Source organism: Pipistrellus hanaki (assembly GCF_964339955.1).
Source record: "Pipistrellus hanaki genome assembly, chromosome: 17".
Classification (NCBI taxonomy): domain Eukaryota; kingdom Metazoa; phylum Chordata; class Mammalia; order Chiroptera; family Vespertilionidae; genus Pipistrellus; species Pipistrellus hanaki.
The window spans coordinates 13,343,053-13,360,064 of record NC_140519.1 but is presented as its reverse complement, the minus strand read 5'-3'; the positions used below and the strand labels follow the sequence as shown (position 1 = coordinate 13,360,064).

General features: G+C 40.9%; 1 protein-coding gene and 1 long non-coding RNA gene across 3 annotated transcripts in view; one reads left to right on the top strand and one right to left on the bottom strand.

Moving 5' to 3' along the window:
• The window catches only part of LOC311612207, a 794,730-nt gene that overhangs the window by 378,873 nt on the left and 398,845 nt on the right, over positions 1 to 17,012 (bottom strand). The gene's annotated exons all lie outside the window — the stretch shown is intronic.
• Positions 1 to 17,012, top strand: part of CRISPLD1 (cysteine rich secretory protein LCCL domain containing 1) — a 40,107-nt gene that overhangs the window by 769 nt on the left and 22,326 nt on the right. The window contains exon 2 of the mRNA XM_084865010.1: positions 407 to 729. Within this exon, the coding sequence (XP_084721136.1) occupies positions 469 to 729 (261 nt within the window). The 5' untranslated portion in view covers positions 407 to 468. The remainder of the gene's footprint in view (positions 1 to 406; positions 730 to 17,012) is intronic.

The window sequence follows — 17,012 nt, the reverse complement described above, 5'->3', positions numbered from 1 at the left end:
CTAGGTCTCTGGGATCAAAGTAAAGCCTCAGAACACAGAGAAACATGGTTTACAGGGATATAACACATTCTAGATAGGCAATGCCCTTTGCAGGCTGGCTGTGTAATGATAGCTATGTGGAACCTTGTGACTCAGAAATTATTTTCTAGTTTTGACTCTTTTTGGCTACTTTTGCTATTTTTTTGGAAAATGTATTGTCTGTTTTTGGGAAACAATACATTTCATTGTGTTAAGTTCTTTGGAGGAAAAATGGGTGGGATTAGTTGTTTCAAAAGTGCATGTCCATTCGTTGGCATATAGAGAGAAATCAAACTGGTGCACACCCTTTGCAACAGTTTTACTTTTATTACTAGAAGATGAATATGTGCCTAGGTTTTCATGTTAATCACTCTGCATATCATTATAGCCCAAAGTCCTGGAGGAGCCTGAATTGGAGATTTTCCCAGGGAAACCCTGAGATCATTCATTATGAAGTGCACCGCGTGGGAGTGGCTCAGAGTGACCACAGTGCTGCTATTCATGGCTAAAGCAATCCCAGCCATGGTCGTGCCTAACGCCACTTTGTTGGAAAAACTTTTGGAAAAGTACCTGGATGAGGATGGTGAGTGGTGGACGGCCAAGCACAGAGGGAAAAGGGCCATCACAGACAATGACATGCAGAGTATCTTGGACCTCCATAACAAATTACGAAGTCAGGTGTACCCAACAGCGTCTAACATGGAGTATATGGTAAGGACATTTTTCTGATGGTATGTACAAAGAAATGTGGTTTTTTTATTGTTATGCTTTCAACCCGCTTGGTTAAATGCCTTCGTGCTACTATTTAATCTTTTACCATTTGTCCTGTATGACAAAAAACAAACAAACGAAAACCCACAAACGATTTTCTTCGAGAGTATCTTCCTATGCGTATTCTTTTTTTTTTTTTTTTTTTTTTTAAATATTTTTATTGATTTTGTACAGAGAGGAAGGGAGAGAGATAGAGAGTTAGAAACATCGATGAGATATAGACATCGATCAGCTGCCTCTTGCACACCCCCTACTGGGGATATGCCCACAACCAAGGTACATGCCCTTGATCGGAATCGAACCCAGGACCTTTCAGTCCCCAAGCCGACACTCTATCCATTAAGCCACACCGGTCTTGGCCGTATTCTTCTATTAGTGTTCATTTCATTCTAAGAGCTTTTAGGATTTCAGAGTAGAATTAAATACATGAGATGTCAGTGCTTCTACTGAGCTCTCTAAATACTTCTCTTACCAGGAACATTCCGATTCTGAAAATGCGAGCAGCTGGTGTATTTGCTTTTAAGTGACTTAGTAGGACAATTACTTTCTAATTCTTAACCAATGGAACATTCGTATGAGTGGTGGATCTGAAAAATCAGGGACCGATCATTTGAAGAAATGTTGTGGGTTGCTGATTATACAGTCTGGGGCAAAAGTAGGTTTGCAGTTGTCCATATGGAAAATAAAACCATAATTAATAAATAATAACACAAGAATAAACTCTGTGTTTTGCATACTTAAACTGTCAAATTACTTTTGCCCCAAAATATGTATATATGAATGTGTGTGTATGTATGTTTAACTTTTTTTTCAAATGGGCCCTTATTTCTTACAAATATGTAATGACCTATTATAAAGGCTACATTTTTGTGGTGGATTTATGTTGAGTGCATGGTGATGGCTGTTTTGTTCTTCTGGATTTATTTGTGAACTTTGAAGTGTCAAAATCAGCCTGGGCAAAGGATTAAATAAAAATATGTGACCTAACAAATTGGGGAACCACATTATTGTTTTAAGACTACTAGCATGTAAGTCATTAATAATACCACTTTATATCCTAAAATTTTAGGAAAAAAATTCAAAAACCTCTTATACTCCTTGCATGAATTAGGAATGCACCATCAAAGACTGATAATAAATAACCGTTGGTGATGGCAAATTTATTTAATGACTATTGAGATAACATTTCTCCTGGGATACATTGCAGGGTACAGTTAATTTCAGTGCATTCTCCTTTTTCTGTTTTTTTCCTGCATTTTCATTCATTTGATGGATAACTCCCACTAAACATGGGACTTCAAAGTTTACATTACCCATTACAAAATATGGCATTATGTTATTTTAGCTTTCACTGGGAGGTTATTTTACCCTAAAGAACTCAGCGGAGATTAAGAATTGGGCCCCAGCAACCAGGCTGTCTGGGTTTAAATTCTGGCCCTTATATATACCCTTTAGCTTTGAGGCTGTGGACAACTCTCCTTCCATTTCCTTATATCTACCTAGCATGTGTACTCACTTCTGAAGGCTGTTGTGAGTGTTGAATGAGATAACTTACTTAAAATTAACTCAGGCCAAAACCGGTTTGGCTCAGTGGATAGAGCATCGGCCTGTGGATTGAAAGGTCCCAGGTTCCATTCCGGTCAAGGGCATCTACCTTGGCTGCGGGCACATCCCCAGGAGGGGGTGTGCAAGAGGCAGCTGATTGATGATTCTCTCTCATCAATGTTTCTAACTCTCTATCCCTCTCTCTTCCTCTCTGTAAAAAATCAATAACATATAAAAAATAAATAAATAAAATTAACTCAGTATCAGGCATATTGCAAGGTCTCATGAGGTGTTAATAAAACATATACTGTTACCTAATTTTATGTCTCCACATACTGTTTAAATAGAATATCTGAGGAAATTGTTATCTCTTTACAAAATTCTTTGCAGGAAATGACATCAGTAATGTCTCGCATTTCTAACTGTGTTTGTCCAAAGTAAACAAACTCCACGACTTCTTCCTCTGTGAGCTTTCAAACAGAAAGAGCTAAGTATGTGGTCTTCCTAAGGCGGCCACCGTAGGCTTATTCCACGTGGAGGAGGGTTCTGTTGCTTCTTATTTAAAATAAGGAAGAAGTTGGGAGTTCAAACCCACAAAAACAATCTGAGAATATTTATGTGTGTTTCAAGTAAAATGGAAATAATGAAAGCAGTTCTGTGCTTCGTTCTGATGTCTGACTTCCAAAGAAAATAACTGTCTATTGTATGGTGTCTGGTTTGGGCTGTTTATCCGACTTGCCTGTGAGTCTCACTGGTTTCATTCTATCCTTGAAATGTAGATTCAGAAACCAGCCAGGGAGGGAACTGTGACTTGGCAGGGAGCTGGGCTGCTGGGAGTTCAGTGCCCAACTGTAACGCTGACCCACATTTTCTGGAATACACATTTAAGGGGAGGATAAAAGAACAATATTACTTTATTTGAAATACTGTTCATGTGTGTATTACATAATAAGTCCAGATGTTTATCAACCTTGTGAAAACATAATTTATTCGAAGAAATTTTTTTATTGTTTAAAGTATTACAAATAGTAGTACATATGTCTCATTTTTTTCCCCATTGACCTTCTCCTGCCTCCCTTCCCCCCCCCCCCCCCACCACAAATGCCCTCACCCCACCCACCCCCAGTGTCTTGCGTCCATTGGTTATGCTTATATGCATGCATACAAGTCCTTCAATTGATTTTCTAAGAGTTCTTTTAAGGGGAATTTATTCTAAGAAAAAAAAAATGAATGCCTGCTGAAGAGCTGTTACCTGTAAAATCTGCAATTCTCTGTGCTAAATGCCCCCACTTTTACTCTATAGGTCACATGACATTAACAGTTGGAATAGCCAGTTACCTTATTTACATTTGGTGCTTATTTGGGTCTATTCTTTGTCCTCGAACCTGTGGCAGCCAAGCCACATTCACACCTATTAACATAACCCTGCTCTTATGCTCATTTAATTATTGGGGTTAAAAATTGTCTCCGGGAAACCACATCTTCATTTGAAGAGCTTATAAGCTGATTGAGAAGAATAGACACAGTTGGAAAATTTCAAGTAAGCAGAGAGAACCACACTCTCTGTCTGTGTACAGAACGCTGCCAAGGGAGCACACACTAATGGGATATTCCCCGCGGTGAGGGCTAATGAGGGGGGAAGATGTCCGGGACCACCATCCCCTGTGGCAAAGGGTGGAGGGCATATCTCAGGTAGAAGTAGAGGATGAGGAATGAGAGGTGGGTAGTTGGCAGGCTGGTTGTCCGGAACGGAAGCAGTTAGACTGATGACAGACTGGTGGCAGAATCAGGAAGGGAGAGTGAGTTATTGATTATGGAAACCAGTGATCCTAAGGAGAGAGATTACCCACATTTAGTTTAGGGTAAAATGAGAAACTGGAGCTTTCAGGTTATCAAATGAAGCTGTTGTTGAAGAGGCAATGGACTGTAGAGGGAAAGCAAACTGTCTTTGGACTTAGATAGCAGCAGCAGGTCCACCTGTCATCTGTGCTGCCTCCTGGTATGTGTACTCTGACAATCAGCAACCATCCTGGGCTTTGCTTTCCTCGCTGGTGACATTGCTGTAAGGATATAAATCACACAGGCTGGAGTGAGGGAACACATTTGAACTGTTGAGCATATTCTCTTTCTTCAAACCTTTCCATGGGTTGTAAGACCCCAGCTTTTTGTTCTTTTATTTTTCTGTGGTTGTTGTTGTTGTTGTTGTTGTTTTTTTTTAATCACATTTCTTGTTTCCGCTCATCTCTTAACCCTTTGCTCTCCAAGTCTTCTCGCTAGGCCTTCTCCGTACCTTTGGGACCTTATCTACTCCTTCAATTATAAATGTCATCCAAATATTGATGGCTCCATAGTCTAGATCTCCATCCAGCCATCTTCTGTGAGATGCATTTTCCTATTTTCTATTGCCTGGGTCATCGCTGTGTAATATTACACAACAGTTTCTTCAAGCTAAGCTGTCCAAAAAGAAAATGCTCATCTCTTACCCTTTATCCCCCCTCCCCCCTGCTTGTCCTCCCACTCCGCTCCCTGGATTCTCTCTCACTGACACCTGCCCAGTCCTCTCTAAGCAAACAATAACAGCAGCACCCAGAAAATCGGGTGCATCCTCAACTCCTGCCTGCTCTCCACCCACTTCCACTCCATATACACACACAAGCATCAATGCACAATTCCAGCCAATTCTGTAGATTCTGTCTCAGAAATGTCTTTTGAATCCTTCTCTTCTGTTGCATCCTAAGCTTTGCTCACCCCAAGATTAGCAACCATGGCTCCCAGCCAGCAGACTATACCAGTCCATTCCTACTTTCTTTCTACTTTACTCCCCCTTCCTCCCTGTTACTAAATCTCTGTTTTCTCAAATGAATCTCGGGTGGTTACTCGGCTGCACAAAACTTGTGTTAGCTCTCTGCTGCTCACAGTTCAAGTCCAGGCTGATGAGCTTAGATAAGGAGGCGTGGTCAATCCAATATGCCCCCGACCCTCAACTCCCTTGCGTATATTTGAATCTGTGTTCACATTGAACTACTCACTGTTCTTAAAGGGGCGGTGCTCTGTGCCTCTTTGCTCAGTTTCCTGTGTACCCAGAATGCCTGTGCTTCCTGTCTGCTCCCCAACTCTTCCTCAAGACCAAGTACAAGCATCTTTCTATAAGACGTTCTCTGGTGCACCCATTCCCTAGCCACGTGGTTGGCAAACTGCAGCTCGAGAGCCACACGCGGCTCTTTGGCCCTTTGAGTGTGGCTCTTCCACAAAATACCATGGCCTGGGCAAGTCTGTTTTGAAGAAGTGGCATTAGAAGTTTAAGTTTAAAAAAATTGGCTTTCAAAAGAAATGTCAATCGTTGTACTGTTGATATTTGGCTCTGACTAATGAGTTTGCCGACGACTGCCCAAGCCCACTCCTTCTGTGCTCCTAAAAGACGTTATTCAAACCTACTTAGTATTAACATGTTGTTGCAATTAAATATTTACATGTTCTTTTTCTTTTCCAAGACTTTGAATTCCTAGAAAGGTAAGGATTGTGCCTTATTTCTCTTTATAAACCCGGGCCTGAAGCATAGAAGAAGTACTCCATAAATATTGGTTGATTAAATATTGTTGAATGCTCAGTAAATAAGCGTTGAATAAAGGAGTGGATGGAACAATGGGATTATATATGAGATACATATGGAGGATAGGTAAGAAGGATTGAAATAAGAAAAGGTGTGTAAGGTAGGCAGTCACCAACACTAGAGATACTGACCTGCCTGGAATTTGGAAACACGAGAGATGAAGTTGAGTAAATGCTTCAAATAATGCAGGGTTTTTTCCTACTTTAAAAAACATTCACACTGTACTGTAAACTGACCAGTAATCCAGAGCCACTGAGATTATAGAAAAAATTTCCCAAAGTTCTGGGATTTAAATAATATAATGAATTAATGGGTACCTCTTGCTACAAATTTTTAACATAGATGGCTAAATTTTTAACATAGCTGACTAAAATCAACTAAATAGTTCACCGTATTACAAAATGTACCAAAGTCTAGAATGTGCTTCAGCAACCGGGACACTTTACCTAAAAAAAGACACAGGGGCCAGTGATATGCGCCATTTTTCCCTGTTCGAACTATCTCCAGGTATTTTAGAGAACATTGGTAGGTGTGCGGGGAGGGTGGATGGCTGTGCCTGCTTGCTCTTCCCGACCCATGGGTGAGACTTGGAACACACATTTCCAAAGACGGAACAATGCAGCCGGGCACCCCTCCTGTGCCAGGCAGCGGAGGAGGCTCTGAGCCAACCAGCCAGTGGCCCCTGGGGCATGTCGGTGGCTTGGTGCCTGCTCGCCACCGACATTCTCCCTAAGGCCATGCTTAAATGTGGAATTCTAGTCTCTTCTTCTGGGCTTCAGTCCAACAGATAATTCCAGAAACTGAACGTGGGACATCCTTGTTTGCTGAACAGGGTGATGCTAGTCTGAGTTTTGTCCTATTTTTGACTGTCCATAGCCTGAACTTCAGCCTGAAAAAGTGTTCTTAGCTTGTGAGTTTCTCTGTTCTTGTGGAATTCCTGTCCGCTGACCGCATTTGCCTCTAGAGACCGATATTCAGAATAAATGCAGACAAAGAAATGATGGCCTCAGGACTCATGTAGGTAAATAAAGCTCAGTGTTTACACATTTCTTATCTTGCTAAAAGTGACAGGAATTCACTGCAATTAAGGTTTTATTGCCCCGATTTCTAAAAAGACCATTTTCTCCCTGTACACTGGCACATGCTTGGTAATTTTATTTTATTTATTTTAAATATATTTTTATGGATTTTTTACAGAGAAGAAGAGACAGGGACAGAGAGTTAGAAACATCGATGAGAGAGAATCATCGATCAGCTGCCTCTTGCACACCCTCCATTGGGGATGTGCCTGCAACCAAGGCACATGCCCTTGACCGGAATCGAACCTGGGACCTTTCAGTCCCCAGGCTGACCCTCTGTCCACTGAGCCAAACCGGTCTCAGCTTGCCTGGTAATTTAAAAAAATTCAATCATTTCAAAAATATCTGCACCTATTCTTATATGATACTAGAGGCCTAGTGCACAAAATTCATGCACGGGGGAATGGGGGTGTCCCTCAGCCTGGCCTGTGCCTCTCGCAACCAGGAAGCCTGTGCGGAATGTCCCACTGATGGCTTAGACCCTAGCACTGCTGTGGAGATGAGAGGTTCCCGTCACCGCCTCTGTGCTCACCAGCCATGAGCCAGGCTTCTGGCTGAGCGGCACTCCCCCTGTGGTCAGTGCGTGTTATAGCAACCAGTCGTGCAGTTTGATCGATTTGCATATTAGCCTTTTATTATATAGGACTTGAGGCCTGATGCATGAAGATTCATGCAAGAATGGGCCTTCCTTCCCCTGGCTGCTGGCACCGCCTTCGCTTTGGCCAGAGCCACCTTTCTGCCTTCCCATGCTGCCCAGAGGCCCGGAGTGTCCACACCATGGCAATGATGCAACTATCCCGCCCTGCCCCCAGCCGCTCGGCGCTTACATTTGCAAATTAACCTGCCATCTTTGTTGGGTTAATTTGCATACTCCTGTTTGGCTGGTGGGCATCACAATGGTATGGTCAATTTACATCTTACTCTTTTATTAGCGTAGATAATTTACATGTCTTGAACATGAAATGCCTTTCTGGTTTCAAAGAATATTATCATTATTTAAAGTTATTAAGGCTTAAAAATTTCTGTTTGCAGTAGGTTACCTAATTTTCCTAAGGTAATTTTATTTTAATAATATCAATCCACCTAACAGGAAGACCGGCTATTGCAATAACCCATCTAATGATACTGTTTAGATACAGTAAAGTTATGTGTTAAGTATCTTGGTCTACAGAATTGAAAGTTCACAAAACCTTAATTTGAATAGATAGTTGTTTTAAAATTTTTTTTAAGACACTAACACTTTCAAATTAATGTATTTTTCTTTTTGAATGTTGTACTGTAGATGGCAATACCTGTGGGAAGAAAGTGACATTCTATTGAATTTACTATTTACTTACCCTGGAGTTCTGATAGATTAAAGATTAAATGTAAGCAGCAAATCTAGGGTCTTAGCAATCAAGGCAGGAGGGAAGTGGTTTAACAGAAGAGTCCAACACCCAGAGCCTGAAAAATGCCACAAAATGTTGAAATTGTTACTGCTCCTTATTCCTTCCAGGTATTAGGAATTTGCCATCTGCCAGGCACTGTCTAGAGCCCAGTAACACACAACAAAATGTCCTTCCTGCCTGGAATAGGAGTGAAAGACTTTGAATCTGCACACTCAGCAAGTGGGAGGGTGTGTGAGAGGTAGGAAACCAGGCCAGAGGTCTAAGTAGGAGGGCAGAAACAGACCTGGGTAAAGGCTCGCTTTCAGTCTGGGTGATGAGGAGACATTTAAGCTATTTGAACAGACAGATATATAATCTCACTCAGAATCACTCAGGTTTTGTTGAGAATTGACGTCTGGTGGTGGGAGGTGGGGCAAAGGTGCGAACAGGATACTTGCTATTGCAGTAATCCATCTAACAGCTGGTGGTGGCTAGGGATGGGGTGGCTAGAAGTGGGTGGTGAGAAGTGTCCAGAGTGTGAACACACCCTAAAACCCCTTTGTAATCACATCAGTCTCAGAAAATTCAAGGAGATGTTGGGAGGACTCAAGAATGAAATTGACTTGGTCAGGTGCAGGTCTAAATCCACCCAAACCCTAGCTGCAGTTTTTAAAAACCAGCGGGAGTTTCCATTCTGATTTGTTGGGAATCAAACAAATCTTGATCTTTCAGTTTATAGTGACTTCGAGATTAGAGAGATTCCAGGAATCACCTGGTTACTCGATACCCATTTTGCCAGCCGATTTTAAGAGAGGAAAGGAGTTGGAACCACCTCTGCCTCACGAGCCCACAGTTGAAGAAAACCGAGTGAAAGTGCTATGGGTATCAAACTAGCTTTGAGCTTCCTGGCAGCTTGGGGAGACAGGAAGATGTAGGGCTTACGCAGCTCCCAGTGACTGTTTGGAAGCATAATGATTTATCATTCTTGAGGCAAGAATTATTAGTGAAGATCTAGTTTAGGTTTCTCAATATAGGCACAATGAGCAAACTTAATATACCGTTTCACTAAAAGTCTGTAAACATATACATGTTCATGTTTGTTCGTTTTAATATTAGCCTTTGGTTTAAATTGCGGTTATAGTGTTAAATTGTAGGTTTCAGTTTCTATGTGTCCATAAACCGTTTCTTGTATTAACTTCTTCAAGAAGTTTTTCATTTGCTAATCCATCTCTTTTTATTTTTGAAAATTAGAAATTTATATTAAATAAAAGCAATTAATATTTTATTTACTTTCAACACCCAGGTTATTATTATTTTGATATTCAGATATAAACTAATGCATAAGTAGATACTATAGAGTCATTTATTATGAGAGTTTATCTTTCCTTTCATATATTTTTCTGGGTTTGACTTTCAGTTCAGTCTTGAATCTCTCTAAAATTAAGAGGCTATCAATAAACTAAAATACAGGTGTTCCTTTTTATAAATTGAGTCCATGTGTAAAGAACTGATAGATGGTACTTTCTCAATTGCTAAAGAATTTCTTTAAATGCTGCATCTCCTCAAGCATCCAAACATAGTCTTGAGAATTAACTAACTACTTTTATCTTAAATGACAAGAAACGAAATGAAGACATCATAGCTCTGAAGTCAACACAAAGATATAGCATTTACAGAAATAATCCAAGTTCAGCTATTGAAGGGTTTCTGTATTAAGACCCCACGCCTTGGATACAGATCTGTCTAGTAATCTGTAAAGTGTGTGATTAAGAAGGCTCAGAATGGGGTGAGATAAATGGGGTATTGTCATTGGAATGACTTCCAAGAGGAGAGAGAATGCGAGTAGGACTTTGGTGAAAGGATAAAGTTTAAGTCACTGAAGAGGCAAGGAGGGAAAAGAAAGAACTGTTCCTTTAGAGTAGGGGTGTCAAACTCAATCAGAGAAGGGGCCAAAATCTAAAATCCAGCCTAAATCGCGGGCCGAATAGTTTACTGAACAGTCATAAACTGACAATGTCATAAACTGACAGCGGAGTGCAGTGATGACAGCGCGGTGCGGGCCACATTGCAAGGCCTGGCGGGCTGGATTTGGCCCGCGGGCCTTGTGTTTGACACATGTGCTTTAGAGCATGGTCTGCGAACTGCTGCTCGCGAGCCACATGAGGTTTGCCGCTCTGTTGACTAACTGCTTTAGGGGGAAATCTCTGATGGACTCAATGCCAAGACATTGAGAACCTCCTCAAGGCGCAGTTATGCAGTGTTGGGTCCTAATTCCTGGTCTTACTAACAGCGTGGCTTGGATTTATCTCCTGGTCTACCACATCAGAATCTCATTTTAAAAAGACCTCCCAGTGTTTTATAAGCTCTTTAAAGGGCCAGAGAGGCAGCTGTGGTGCAGTCCAAGTTGGAGTAGGTGGGGCATACGTGCCTAGGTAAGTTATGGCCAGGCTCCTGAGGGCCTTGGCAGTGAGTGAGATGGGAAGAATGAGCAGATGTTCCATAGAAATGTAAGGATCGTGTGAAATGAATGGCTCTGCTGCCTCACAAGGACAACCTACACTACATCATGCATGCAGTCTGTCTGTTTAATCTTATATAATAAAAGGCATATATGCAAATTGCCCCCTTGGGAGTTTGGCCACCCGCTATGACATGTGCTGACCACCAGGAGGCGGGACAGAACAAAGGAAGGCCCCAGCAGGCAACCCGAAGGCCCCCAGTGGCCCTGATCACTGGCCAGGCCTGGGGACTCTACCCATGCATGAATTCTGTGCACTGTGTCTCCGGTATTAAAATAATAGGTTTAACTAATCATTTTGTGAGTTTATCTACCTATTAATTTTCCATTTCAAGAATTATTTTAATTTTAATACAATGAAGAGGCAATTCCCTCAATTTTTAGATTGCTGCATTTTTAAGACTTTCAGGCCTGGCTTTAAAGTGGATTTTAAGTAAAATACCACTCTGTCTCCTGTCTCTTAACTTCCAGGAGACCCTAATAAGTGCATTGCCCCAGGTAATGCGACTTTCTCAGTACCTGGCAAGGCCTGTCTGCCCAGTAACACAGGTGTTTCCTTTGAAATCTGAGCCTCCTGCATTTTCCCTGTAACTACAAAGTCTTTTCAAAAACAGGTGAAGCAGTGTAGTTAAACACCTGAGGTCATTTCGGAGTTGTCAGGAATGCATTGCTATTTTCAATAGCGCTTTTTATACCAGATGTCTCTGTCAGGAAAACATCATACACTCTTTCAGCAGGGATGAACTTATTTATTTCACCGATGCCAGTTTCTTTACAGTTCTGATCACACCACCAACAGGGAGAACAGAGGGTGGCTTTAAAGATGTTATAATGAAGCATTATTTTTGGAATTTAAATCTGAAATCTTGTGAGCTGTCAAATGAGTTGCTTCCATAGAATAATGAATTTGTTTTCGAGGTCAAGTTATCAGTGTTGAGAAGATCATCACACTGACACTTTTACTATTCAATTCTTGAATTGCATTTTCTAGATTTAAATAGGAAAACACAATGGTGGTTTGGGAGGGATTTCAATTTGACAGAGAATGGATAATTTGCAAATGTTTTTTTTCCAGAAGTGATGGCCCAGCAAGAATTAAAGGTGGTATTTAGAAAGAGATAACTTACATGTCTGATGTTCTTTAACTACTTCTATTCGTGAGCTGGCTGAAAAAATCCTGCTGTTCCTTTTAGCTGAGGGGGAAATTACATGCAGAAAACTGCTTTATTTCAAATATTTTCCCATTGGGTTTTTAGGACTAAGCTGAAGAGAGACTTGGTATTAACTTTTTTACTGAGAATATTTACTAAGAATGATTTAAGAGAGAAACGGAAAGGGAGGGAGAGATAGAAACATCAATGATCAGAACCATCTATTGGCTGCCTTCTGCACGCCCCCCACTGGGGACTGAGCCTACAGCTGGGCATGAGCCCTGACCGGGAATCAAATCATGATCTCCTGATTCATAGGTCGACACTCAACCACTGAGCCACACTGGCCAGGCTCAGCTGGCATTCTTAAAGAGACTAACTTGTGGTTTACTCTGAGTATTACTTAGCATACAGATATCCAAGCCTACTGCTGCTTCTACCATTGCTGTGGTTCCTGTTTGTAAATCGAACACTTAAAATGCCCCTTCTAAGCTCAGGGACCATCCTGAAAGAGGTGGGCGTGTGAGATGGTAAGAGTCAGATAAGAGGGGGGATTGTAAGCATGCAGGAACTTCACTTCTTCAATGTGAACTTTTCTCCTTTCTTTCCTTTCAATTCACACTGGCCTCATGCAGCACCCTGAATCCCTTGACTCCTCCCCTTCATATCCACTCCCTTCATCATCAAGCCCTTAGGACTGTGGTCAGCAAACTGTGGCTGGCGAGCCACATGCAGCTCTATGGCTCCTTGAGTGTGGCTCTTCCACAAAATACCACGGCCTGAGCGAGTCTATTTTGAAGAAGTGGAGTTAGAAGAAGTTTAAGTTTAAAAAATTTGGCTCTCAAAAGAAATTTCCATAGTTGTACTGTTAATATCTGGCTCTGTTGACTAATGAGTTTGCTGACCACTGCCTTAGGACAATGAGGTTCTGGTCAAAATCAGTTGATCTTAGGAACAAAGCCTGTGTTCTATGGAACACAGACACAGAGTTTCAATCAAAGTAGAGATAACAGACGGCCAGTGTTGCTCAGTGGTGGAGCATCGACCCGTGAACCAGGAGGTCACGGTTCAACTCCCGGTCAGGGCACATGCCCAGGCTGCATGCCCAATCATTCCCTTTTCTGAGAATATTTTCTCATTTTATTCAGTTAACTGTTAGTTTTGGATGATATTAAAACTTTACCATATAGAGAATAGTCAGAAATAATTTATCTCTGCTCTATATACCTAATTGGAAGATCTGGGATGTTGTTAGTTTTATATTCCTGAAAATCACAACACAGCTCTTGCTTCATAGTTAAGAAATGCCCTTAATTAGGAATAAGAAGATTATTTTACAGTGTATGGTGTTTTACAAGCACTATGGGTATTCTTCTGTAAGAGACTATAAGTACAAAATAATAGAATTTTGAAGCTAAAGAAAAAATGGACGAGACTTATTTCAGCTTCCTAATGATATAGATAAGCAAACAAACAAAATTTGACATATTCAAAGATACATGTGAAAATATACAATTGCAGTAGTCAGGAAAATTTTGGCATAACTTGAGTAATTTGGACAAGTGTGAGCATACTTTTAGCTCCATTAATGTAAGGAAAGGAGAGGAAATTTTATCACGAATGGCAATGTCATTTGACACCTGCAAATGTCAGAAGACATGACCCTAGGGAAGGGAATTCTCAATGCCATTGGAAGCTGGAGTGCTATTATTTCCAACAACTCAGAACTAAAGTAGGCTTGCTGGGAAAATAGTTCATTTTTCAATTGTTTTCAAATGCTTGAATGGTTTTTTAAAATAATCTCATAATGCTACTTACGTAGGATGATAGGATGGTAAGATCTTAGAGCTCAGATCTGGACTTCCAGTGAAATTGCCTTTTCAACACCACCATGGTTTCATGTTATTACTTTGCCAGAGAGCAGTGCATATTTTAAAAATTCATATGAAATGTTAAAGTGTATCATGAACTGGTATTGTTGTCATTAATTAGGCTATGTAATGGTATGATAGTCCAAGACCAATTATTATTATTAATTTACATTTATTGTTGAAAGTATTATAGATGCCTCGCTTCCCCCTACCATTGACCCTCTCCACCCTGCTCTTGCCCCCCACCACCTTCGCCACACTGCTGTCTGTGTCCATGGGTTATTTTTTGCATTTATCTTGGAAATCCATGCTTTTACGTCTCTGGGTCTATTTTGCTCATCAGTTTATTTTGCTCATCAGATTTCACATAAGAAAATGCTCATCTTTAGACAAATTCTTAGTGACTAACCTTAGCCTTCAACTCGTATTTAATGTACTACAATAATTTTTAAGCTATAAAGATTAAACAATTCTCAGGACATGCATTTTTAAATGATGTGAATTTAGAAAAAGCTCTAAATTAACTGTGGTCAAGGAGGTGCTTTTGACAACACCATCATTTTTAAGAGAGAAAACTATTTCCATGTCAAAGAGAAGGAAAAATTAATATGACTAAAGTCTGTTTTTGCCTTGTGTGTAGTACTGATTTCGCCCAAGGTACTGGCAACTGGCAATAGAAACTCTATTTGAAACTACATTGTTGAGTAATATCCAACCTTCTTTGTTATTAAAGCAGTGTAGGCAGGTATTCAAGTAGGAATCAGAATTGTATATGCTCATTCATACTTTCCAAAGTATAGCAACCAGTGAGATTGTCTGTACATGTCTAGATAGCTACATAACTTGCAATTTCTACATGTAAAACATTTTAGCACTAAAATTACTATATATTTTTAGGTTTACTTTTGAAAGCCCTTTGATAATATTTAAGCTCTCTCTCTCTCTCTCACACACACACACACACACACAGACACACACAGTAGAGCCTCCAGGTTGAAGTAGCTTAAAAATAACATTGGAGCCAAAGAATGTCAATTGCTTTCTGTTTCTTTTAGTAATAAAACCTCATTCGATGCTTTACTGGGCTCTAAGAAGAAACAGCCTAGGATTTAGGTGGAAAATAGAGTGTTTTTCATTTCTATACACCTCAAGTACCCATCTTATAAGAAATGGTAATTTTAAGTGCGGTTTGGCTTTAAATTAGTGCTGGGTGAATAGTTCAGAGAGGAAAAAATCCCTTCAGGCCATCTTGATTTAATTTACAACCTGAATTTAAATAGAAATGTATAGAGACTAACCTACATTTAAATGGGATTGGTATGAATTACTGGTGGTCTAAAAACCTGACATATAATGTTGTGGCATAAAAATATACATTCCATGTTGTTATGGTAATATTTCTTCTAGGACAGCTATATTTTTAGTATGTATTTTTTCAAAAAGAATCTTCTTGTTTTGTATTATTGAACTTGACCTAAACACCTATGCTTGAATAGATTTCTTTCTTTTTTTTTTATTATTTTAAAATATATTTTATTGATTTTTTACAGAGAGGAAGGGAGAGAGATAGTTAGAAACATCGATGAGAGAGAAACATCGGTCACGTGCCTCCTGCACATTCCCCACCGGGTATGTGCCCCGCAACCAAGGTACATGCCCTTGACTGGAATCAAACCTGGGACCCTTGAGTTCACAGGCTGACGCTCTATCCACTGAGCCAAATCGGTTAGGTCTTGAATAGAATTTTAAATAATCACTTTAAAAGTTGTCACTAATTAATATTTATTAAATAATAGAGGCCTGGTGTATGAAATTGGTGCACAAGTGGGATCTTTAGGCCTGGCCGGCGATCAGGCCTGGAGAGGAAGCAATGGTTGCTGGGCCAGACGCAGAAGGAACAGATGCCGAATGGCGATGCCACCATCATTGGAACCCCATCACCACACTGTTCCCCGTCTCCCCCACTCCTCCTTCTCTCACCACCACACTGCCACCACAGTGGGCAGGCAGCTGGCCGATTGAGGCCTGCCATCCTGGGGGAGGGACGGGGCCCAGGAGGTTGGTCAATGGCCCCAAGGAGGGAGCCAGCCCTTAGCCCCCCGGGAAAGGTATAGCGTCTGCCACCACCCACCCCCAGTTCCCTGTCCCAGTCCAGGGGCCTGCCCTAATCAGGCAATCAGGGCTTGCCAGCTGGGGGGAGGTACCATGGGAGATTGGCTGTGAGAGCATATTGACCACCAGGGTGCAGCTCCTGTTTTGAGTGTCTGCCCCCTGGTGGTCAATGTGTGTCATAGTGGCCAGTGGTTCCAGTAATTCTGGTTGTTATGGTAGTTATGGTTGCTTAGGCTTTTATATAGAGAGATTGATAGTAAATTTTACTTGCAGGTTCCTCTGCCTTAGTTCTTATATTAAGGTAATATATGCCCCTCGTTTAGCCTTATTATAATTCACTTGATATACGTATTTCTCTCCTTATTTTTAATGGATTAGGTAGAAAATGTGTCATGCCATAAAAACCGCTTACCCATATAATATACTCAAATGAGTTTTAGTCCTCGAAGAGACCTGAATTATCTTCTATGTCAACTGACACGTTTTATAAATAAGAAAACTTAGTCTAAAGGATTTGAATGATATGTTTCAAATTTTATTTCAATTTCTATACAGCAGATATAAACACAAAATTTTCAAATATAACATTTTGTTTTGTGAATTTGGGACTGGTTGTATGTATATCCTCTCTAAAAGGAATCCATCTCACCTTCACAGGAAACACTGACATCTAAGGTTCTGGCATTATGTGCAGAAAAGAGGCAACTGACCTTGAGTAAGGGTCTTAAGGTCTCTTCCAAGGGCTCAGCTGGGTGGTTCTGATTGGTCTCTCATGTGTTTGCAGTGACCAGGACAAGCACACTGCCAGGTCTCCTGCTGGGGCTGGCAAAACTCCAGCAAGGAGCTCCTCCACATTTCCCTGTCTCTGTGTGGTCTCTCCACACGGTCTTTCCAGCTATTTGTGCAGGGCGCTGGGTTCCTAATTTGTTGGCTCAGGTCTGCCAAGATGTGTGTCTTAAAAGAGCAAGAC